A 9,962-nucleotide genomic window follows, 5' to 3' on the forward strand; every position below is an offset into this window, starting at 1 on the left:
CAAAGACAAAAAGTAGAGAAACACATTGGAGTTGCTGTTAAAGCAATAAGTGGGTGTGGCGAGCAATAAGTGGGTGTAGATAGCACACCCCTTAGTCGTATTCATATTCGGTTCTTGGATTTGGAATACATCTAACCTAGATAGTAATGAAGGCGTACTATAATAGTACGTCATATTATAATATAATCTTTTATTGCATCAAAAGAACTATAATATAGTATATTATAATACTTTAATATTACCAATTATAATGAGAGAAGCCCAAATAAGTGATCACTTTGTACCAGAAGGTTCATCCCCTGTTTTTATAATGCATGTGCATCTGGACATACCACCTACCACCAGTATTGTATAATGTTTGGCTTCTACAATTGGCTGGAATTCGGATTTAAAAAGGAAACATAAATTTGAGACTAAGATGTGCCAAGTTCCATACACATATGGCCTCTATAAAAGGACTAATTAAGTTGGTAAAAAGGGTTCATTTTCTTCTAGAAATAGCATACTTGCAAATAAAATCCTAATTACTAAGGAGTCATTAACATGGTACTATGTTATTGCAACTGTTTATTAAGGTGTAACATGCATCAAACGCACTGGGCACCCACTTCTCAATCTTGAAAAAAGTGCCTTTTTCTCTAGATTTGAATCTGAGTCGATCACCTTCCACCTATTTAAGATCATCTCATAATATTGTCATTAGAGAGATCATTTTTTCATGAAAACAGCCAAAATATAATAATAATAAATTGAACGCCAAAAAGTTGGTGAGATGGCCAGGACAATGCCTCACGAAGCAGAGGTCTTGAGTCCAAATCTCCCTTTAGGGGCCACCATCAGGAATTTATACCAAAATTACTTGATGGGGGTGGGGGACGTGCCTAAGGATTAGTCAGGTGTCCTAAGAGGCCTGGATACCTCAGTTTATCTTTTGTTTTTTGCATTTACGCAAATCCCAAAATGCCACATGGCACACTCTTTGGGACCCACTTGGCCACTCCTGGTGGAACCAGAAATCAACCTGATTGATTATTTGTAGTCAATGGAGTTGATTATATTCATGATGGAGTTGAAATACTATATATGCTTATAGTAACAAGGCCCATTATGAAAATGCACAAATCCAGGGCTAGGTTCAACCAAAGGGTTGGTTAGAATGGTATGGGTGAGTGATAACTCACCTGTATGTGATGATGAGACGATGTAGAAAAACGATCATCATGGCTTTAGCAAGGTTCATCCCCAGACAAGTCCTCCCTCCAGTTCCAAAAGCTAAGAAGCTGTATGGTTTCGATTCATCCTGAAAGTCGAAAACAAGAGAATATTAGTTAATCAGGTTTACTTGAACAATTGTACACGGCCTTTAAATGACCTAGCTATTGGGAGTGTTGTGTACCATAGGCCATATATTTACATGCACCACCCAACCCATTAATCAATCTCAATCGTTGAATTTAGCGGGGCACATATTGGATTCATCGATGATCAAAACAAATGTGCTGATCTGGTGATCTTAATAATCTACTGAGTGGACTTTTATCATAATTTTGCTGAGGCCCATATCGGGTTTGACTGAATTCGAAGACCCATTGTAGTTAATTTCGCTGAGCCCCATGTCAGGGTCATCAGCATCATCATAATATTGTATGATGGGGATGGTAACATGAGTCCTGTTTTTCACTTCAAGAGCTATGTTACAGACTTTGATACCTTTTCCTGCATCTGTTTCCTTTGATGCAAATCTATGTGTTATTCTTGTGTTCTATGTTGCATGGACTCTCCTAAAAGGTAAAATACTAGTGTAAGCAATTGGAAAAGAGAACTTGGCTACTAGTTTTGATTTGAGGGGCTCACTAACTATTGTGCGACATTTCCGAATTCACATTCAATAATGGATTATGAGCTTTCTCCTTTGCAGCTGAATAACCCAACGATTAGTACTCCTTGTAATGTGAGGGGATCAACATCCATGAGATCATTGGGTCTTAAACAGTGTCACCTGGCATTATAAGATGAGTGAGTGTGTGTGTGTGTATATAAAACTTTGTAATGTACATTGATATTGAACAATATTACCTTGGCACTTCCACTATTCAAGATTCTGTTGTGACTGCTTATGAACATGACATGACACTCGTGACATTACATGTTTCATATATAATTTGGATAGCTACCCAATTCAAAGTTTCCTTTGTGTGCACAAATTACTAGATTACAACCTAGAAGATTTGTATACCTCAAAGTAGTATGGCTGTGCAACCTTGATAGAATTTTCAGAGGTTGCCCTGCCCTGCTGGATACCATTAGACACCATTTGTGCCATATGTCAAGGTAACACTGATATTGAAAGCAAACTCAAAGGAGGAGCTAAGCAATACTGCCATGTTTATTGAGGCATTCTGATATTGTTCCATAAATAGTGAAGCTTTTAATTAATTCACAAAAAATTAAAATAAATTGTACTGAAAAAAATAAACTTACATCAAATCTTGAAGGGTGAAACTTGGTGGGGTCATGATATACAGATTGATTGAGGTGTATCGCTCTAGCATCAATGTTAACTATCCAACCTTTCCTGATCTTAAAACCTGTAGAGAAGTATGCATTAGCAACTTCTACACTGCCTAGGAATTGAGATGCCAAGGAAATTGATAGGCTTTCCATTTGTTCTCTTTTGAGACCATACCTTCAATCTCGCAATCTCTGAGTGCTACTCTTGGGAACCATGGTACTATTGATGCCATCCTTAATGACTCTCTTACAACCTGCACATACTTAATTTAGCTTAATAGTTTCTGAGGAAGCAAGTCTAGTTAAGTTTGGAATACAGGCCAAGTTATTTATTTATTGCAACTAATGAAGTTTGTACACGTGCCACCTCGAGATTCATATATTGGGAAAGGATAGGAGCAAATGCCACCCACCACATTGGTGCTCGATGATGACAACCACAATGACAAAAGACAACATTTGGATTAATGGCAATCTCAAGGTATCTGTGATCAATGAAAAAATTGCTCCCCAATATAAAATAATTTTGGTCCAAAATAAAAACTATAAAATCTAGATCATTCGTTACCTTAGAAGCATATGGCATCTCATTCAGATCCCCAAGTGTCAGAGATGAGCCAGGAAGAGTTTTATCTGCTAACTTGAGTTGTTCATCCTGGTTCAAAAAAGTCCCACATCAAAATTTCAGTTTTTAAATTAAAAGAAAGTAAATGAACTAAAAATTATGGTGGAGAAAAAAACATATATAATTTCAATCGATCTTTAATTTATCAACTTACCCTAAGTATGTCTTGCACCTCTTGATTCTCATCCAAGTACTTCACCATCCAAGTCATCGCACTTGCTGTGGTAAGCTGACCTACGTATTGAAATGAAAAGAGTTCTTATATTGCCACATCAGTTTTTATTTATTTTTGTTAAAACACATAAATCATAAAATTAAATACACAAATGCTGGAGTGACACAAACGGGGACACATGGGTGACACTAATGACGTGGTGGTGCGCACATAACCGTAGATGCTTTTTACTCATATCTCGCGGAAAAGCATCTACAGTTATGTGGACACCACCACTTCATTATGTCACCCCTGTGTCCCCTATTGTGTCACCCCAGTATGACTCAATTAAATAGGATTCAAAGAAGTGTGAGATTCTTTTTAGCCTCTTGAAACTATAAGCAAGCATACCATTCGTATTCATGAATTAATGTGTTATAATAAAGTGTTGGTGTGGCAATATAAACTCTAAATATAACTATATCATGTTATGGGATATGAAAGGCTAACCTGCAATGATCAATGTCATGATGTTGTCTTGGATTTGCGTATCAGTAAGCAATGTTGCAGCATCTTTATCCTCTGTTACAAGGGATTGCAAGAAGTCTTCATGATAAACTTCTCGAACTCGTCTTCGATGGATCATTGTTCTCAATCTATCCATCACCCTTTCTCGTGCCTAGCAAACCATCAGGTGAACGTTAACCATCAAAACAAAACCTTGAAATTTATACGAATCTCGAGTTTTTTTTTAAAAAACTTACTAAGTTAGTTAGGCTAGTCCGACTCAACGTTAAGTATGACCCATATAATTTAAAATGAGAGTTGCTATTGCCACAGCAATTTTTACTAACCCACACCAACTGTTTGCAATTTTTTGGTGATTTATATAAGAATTGGTGTGGCAATGGTATCTCTCTATTTAAAATTTGAATGACATTTTCAAAGTATCCAAATTAAATTAAACCCACTAAGGTTAATTAATTTGGGTACATTTTGATGTGGTGGTCTTACAGAAATTGCTTTACTGTTAGTACTCATAAGGTTAATTAATAAATAATTACCTTAAGACCTTTGTAGAATCTGGTCCATGGTAACTTCAAGGGGAATGTCAGCATTGCTTCACAAACTTGAGCAACATCATTTTGCAACATTTCAAGTTCATCTACACTCTCTAAACTCATCAACATCTTACACATCGCATTAAACGTTATCTGCCACAAATATCAATTCAAACATTCAATGAATTGTCTAATGAATGAGTTTGTAAAAACCTCGGGATACTAATTGACAAAATACAAACACCTTGAGTGCGTCCTCAAGTACCACAACAGTTCCTCTTTGTTCCCAGCTAGTGAGAGTTTTCTTCATTAATTCATCGAAGTGTTTGATAAACATTGATATAGAATCTGTAGAGACCAAATTGTTGAGACGGTTTCGGATTAATTTATGATTTTCTTGAGAAGCACATAGTAAGCTTTCATCTCCCACTAGCTCTGCCATCGATTGAATATATCTCTTAGTGAAATTTACAAAGTCATTGCTTAGAATCGCTTTTGCAGAATCCGTGCCCGAAACAAAAACATGAGTCTTTCCGAAGATATGAGTTTTGAAACAGTTTCCATACCTGTAAGGACAGTAAATTTCATCAAAAATGTCTTTTGACGTTTAACCTCTTAAAGTGGCTAAGAATGAATTGAGAAAGCCCAATATGACAATATAAGGTCATGGGCGGAAAAAAAAAAACTCAACAAAGCCCGACCCAAAGTCATAATACATGGATATAATTAATTAGGGCTTAAAATGGGTCCTACCCAATTCGGATTTGAATATATCCATATTCAGATCCGGATTTTTTCATTTTTTATATGAATCCGTATTCAAATCTGACTTGGATCCCACTAGATAAAATCATATCTAAATGTTTTCATTAAAATCATATCTAAATTACTTGATTCGGGTCGGATGGTTCCAAATTGTTTAACAATTTTTATTTTTTTTTTGGCCATACCATTCTATTTTACAATTACAATCCTTTTATTTTATAAGAATTCAAGTAGTAGAAAATGATATTAAAAAAAAAAAAAAAATCTAAAAATCTAATTTTCAAAGAAATATATCATTAGGATGATATAAGGGATGGATCCGTATATGATCTGTGTTTTACTTGGATGTATTCAAGGCTCCAGACCCGTTAAATTCAGATTTTGAATCACTTAGATGCCCGATAGAATCGGACCTATTTATGTCTTAAATTTAGTTGGCGAGCCAATATCTTTGATGTGGATTGCTGAAAATCATATTGGATCATCTAAATCTTTATACACAAGCAATATAGCTAAAATAATTTCCATTACTTGACGGTTAAAAGAGAATCTTTGCCGTTGGATTATCTCAACAGTGAGAATCGGATGGTAGGATCGCATGGCATCAGTTTAAACATTGTCGCCTATCGAGGTACAATAACATAATATGTATAAGATTAAAAGAAGAAAAGCATTAGAGGATCAGTTACCGAAGACGTCGAATATGAACAAAATCATAACTTCCTTTGTTACTGTTATTCGCTGCGAGGAACTCTAGGGTTTCTCCAATTAGAGGAAAACCATAGCTTCCAGGAGGGATCTTATCCGTAGATTTCCTTGGATACCAATAGATCCTCGAGATGTGAAACACTAAGTACAATATGAGAATCAGCGAAGAGATATGGAGAAGCGTGAGCGGTGAAGGAAAAGCTTCAATAGTCATTTTGTTCTCAGTAGGACGGACTCCAATTGAACGTTCAGAAATTATGTATAAAATTTCAAGATTAGAGAATCGGCTTTGGTCAACGGTGTAATAAGTGGACACGTGTGCGGCTGATATATGGATGTTGTGTTTTCGGCAGACAGGTTATAATTATTTCTTTACTACTTATACATTAGTGGCCTTTGAGTAGACGGCTCGTTGTAGCAAGTTGGGGTGCAATTTGATCCGGTTCAAACCGAGAACCAAATCAAATCAAGAGTTTTGGATTGCTTTGGTTTAATTTATAATGATCTTCGGTTCCAAGTTAATAGAATAGAGAATCGATCAATTTGATTTGATTTTTGATTCATGCCATATATAAAATCGAATAAAATCGAGAATCAAGTCCTTATATTAATAACATTTTAAATAAATATTATTAATCTATTTAATAATTATACTCATTTTTTATAGATAAAATAATTACATATTTTTTTGAATGGACGAATGGATTAATGACTTTCTTTAATTGATAGAAAAACTATTGACTTTTTTTTTTTTTTAATAGATACATTAATGATTTTTTTTTATTTTTATTGATGGATAGATTTATGATTTATTGTATGAGATTTTATATTCATATTTATCAAGAATATATTGATTCAATTAGGTTTTTAAGATATTGACAACCTATTGAACTGATTTGAACCAAACCGACATTAGTTCGGTTCGAGTTGATTTGGTTCAGATCCAATTCTCATTTAACGGAATCAACCTAGGTCGATTTGACCTTAAACTGAATCAAGTTGTACCCTTAGTAGCAATATGTTGAATTATACATGCTGGTACTCAAATTTTATATTCTTTGTAAATTTGTTCGAATATTTCAAAAATATAATAAATAGGCCTTTTTTTTTGGAAATATAAAAATTGTGAATAAGGTTACTCAACTCCTTTGATCCCATTTTGTGCCATGGAGAATCTACTGATTCATGTTGTGTAGCTGGTTTCAGTTGCTTGATTCAAATAGTTTTAATTAGTTAAACTTAATTGATAAAACACTACCACATCCTCCCTTACTCTATATACACTTGTATAAAGGATATTATATATGGCCAATCAAACACATTCTAAGTGTACAAAGAGTTAATTTTTAATAAACGTAACGTAAGTTCTAGACCTCAAAAATACTTCCTTAGACAGTCGTTAACGAAACCTAAATATTATTTGGATGAGAGTTTGAATAGTCAAGGAATCAATGGGCCAGACAACCCTAATAAACCTTGGACAAAATTTTGACGTGTATTGGGCCTTTTTTTGTTTTTGTTTTTTAACGTTTTTGGCGTATTGCATATTGCTCGTACCAATTTATCCTCAAGAATGGTCCTATAATACAAAGGCCAAAGGCCTATTAGAGTTGGCAAAACTTGTCTTGCTTATGACAACCTCGTGATCAACAATGGCTCATCTAAAATCGCCTTTTCAGACTCAATGCCTGAAACAAGAACACGATTGTTTTGGACAAACACAATACGGTAATGGGCCCAAAAACTTCGAAAAAGTCTGGCCCTAAGCCTTACTACATGGTTTTAGCTCAGCAGTGTCTCGAATTGTGCATTATCTTTTGAGGATAAACTACCTTATCAGTGGACCCCATGTGAGTGATAATTCGAACAAAGTACCTACTTGATCTGATGATTCTAATAATATGATGAATGGTCTTTCTCTAACTTGTACTTCTTTGAACATTTGAAAAGAACACATTTGATTTGATTATGAGGATCTTCTATTTTTTGCATCCCACGAAAGTATGAAAAATCATATATTTTTATAGTTTAGATCAGATCTCTTTTAGTTCACATGTTTCTTATTCACTTTCAATATAATTCTTATGGAGGATCGACTTCGGATTCCAAAGTATTTTACTGCTTCGCTACACACTCTGTACTTGGGATTTTGAATCTACACTACTATAAAGAGAATGATAATTCAGAGGTCAACTCAAAAATGCAATGAGTGGGTCAAAAATTTGATCAAGTTTTTTTTGGTGTTATATAATATTTTTGGAGAATTATATTTTTTTTAAATTTATTTTTTGTCTTTATATATTTATAAAGAGTAATGCTGGGGGTGACACAGGGATTTTCCATTTATAAATTAAAATTGGTAGATTTTATTTCCCCGGTCCTAATTGACTTAGGAGTTTCGCGTTGACTTGACTCACTGAACGTTCAAGTGGAGTTGAGTTTTCTACTTTTCATTGTGGCACTAAATTGGGCCTGCTAACTGGGCTCAGCCTAGTCAACAAAAACAAGTTTTAGGGCTCCTAGGTAAGTTGGTTAACATTTTGGAGCCCATTAGTTAGAACCTTATAGTCCCCAAACGAGGTTGGCCAGCAATGGTGACAAAGAGGGGAGGACGTGGTGGTGGTGGCAGCGGGGGAGGAGAGGGAAGAAGAGACAGAGAGACAAGGAGGCCAGCAATGATGACGACGGTGATGGCCACAACATGAAAAAAGTCTATATTTGACGGCCCAAGGCCGTCAAATTTCATAAAATTTGACAGAGGCATCAAAATTTTCATTGTCAATTTTTTTTTTCGACTGAAACCATTGAATTAATGGAGGATGGGTGAAATTTGATAGTTCTGAGCCGTCGAATTGGGGATCAGCAAAAATATCAACGGTCATAGGCCGTCAAAATTCACTTTTTAAAATTTGTGGGTTTTGATCAATAAAAGTTTCTTGTCAAAATTTTTAGTTTTCACATAATGGGTGTCAGTGGTGATGGTGATGACAATGACGGCGGGTTGAGTGCGATGATGGTGGTGGAGAAGAAGAAGAAGATATTTTAAGAATGAAAAATTTAGATGAATTTCACTTTTCGACTCATATGGATGAGAAATTGAAATCTATGATTTAGTGGACTCTTTTATTACATGTCCATGAAAATTCATTTTTCACCATATTTTCCATGTGCAATCAAACATACTCTTTTTAAAAGAATGGTACTTTCCACAATGACAGGAACAACTTAGTCATTTGAGTTTTAAAACACATAGATAAGACTCATTAGGCTCTTGCTTTCCATGCATATATAAGTTATTTTAAATTAAAATGAAGCATTTTAAAATATCAGGATGCTCCTATACCTAACAGTAGCAGTCCCATATTTGAATAAGAATTAGATTCGTGTTGGAGTGACCTCAAGTTGGAACCTCATATGGCACTTCTTGACGTGAAAGTGGATAGGAATCATAGATGCTTTTTACTCGTATCTCAATGAAAAGCATCTATGGTTCCCATACACTTTCATGCCAAGAAGTGCGATGCAGCCTGAAGTCACTTCAACATTATTCTAAGAATTATGTAAAAAAAATTCATTTCCTGTGGCATGAGCAGTTATCTTGCAAGTTACAACTAGAACATTTTTGTCTTGATACAAGACGTCATGGGAATGATTTGATAATAAGATCTGCCACGTGGCACATCATGACCCATAATTGGTAGAAAAACAATTTTCTTACTAACTAATTAAAATTTTAAGTCTTAATAAGGATCGTTTTGTTCAAATGAATTACCATATTGGCAATCCAACACCCTAACCAGGGGTAAAGCCTGGATTTTGTTGTAGTGGGGGCAAACTATAATTAATGGTACAGTTGAAAAACTTGAATATTAATAGTTTTGGAGAGAAATTCAAAGATTTTTGGTTGGAAGTAGAAAAAAAAAGACTATTTAGGTCTTTTATAATTAATCCATGAGAGTAGGTCCAATCAAAAGAAAATGTCATCTTCAAAAACTGTAGAAGGGCCCCGGGGGGGGGGGGAATTAGAGGGAGGTGATAGGGTGGGGGCAAATAAGGAGCGAGATGAGTGAGTGGGGGCAAATGAGGCATGTATTTAGTTGAAAATACATGACTATCTCAAAGTTCTATGGGGGCAATT

General features: G+C 35.1%; 1 protein-coding gene across 1 annotated transcript; it reads right to left on the reverse strand.

Annotated features, from left to right (window-relative positions):
• Window positions 1–421: 421 nt before the first annotated feature.
• On the reverse strand, window positions 422–6,055 carry CYP722A1 (cytochrome P450, family 722, subfamily A, polypeptide 1). The gene is made up of 10 exons (XM_086435927.1): window positions 5,806–6,055; window positions 4,596–4,917; window positions 4,355–4,504; window positions 3,801–3,969; window positions 3,291–3,370; window positions 3,080–3,166; window positions 2,687–2,765; window positions 2,482–2,588; window positions 1,182–1,300; window positions 422–670 (listed from the first exon to the last, which is right to left on the reverse strand). Exons 1-10 carry the CDS (start codon window positions 6,036–6,038, stop codon window positions 571–573), a joined length of 1,446 nt encoding a protein of 481 aa, XP_086292053.1. The 5' UTR covers window positions 6,039–6,055; the 3' UTR covers window positions 422–570.
• Between the last annotated feature and the right edge of the window lie 3,907 nt (window positions 6,056–9,962).

The sequence above is a fragment of the Akebia trifoliata genome, chromosome 3 (genome assembly GCF_017979445.1).
Source record: "Akebia trifoliata isolate Shusen 1 chromosome 3, ASM1797944v1, whole genome shotgun sequence".
Taxonomy (NCBI): Eukaryota; Viridiplantae; Streptophyta; class Magnoliopsida; order Ranunculales; family Lardizabalaceae; genus Akebia; species Akebia trifoliata.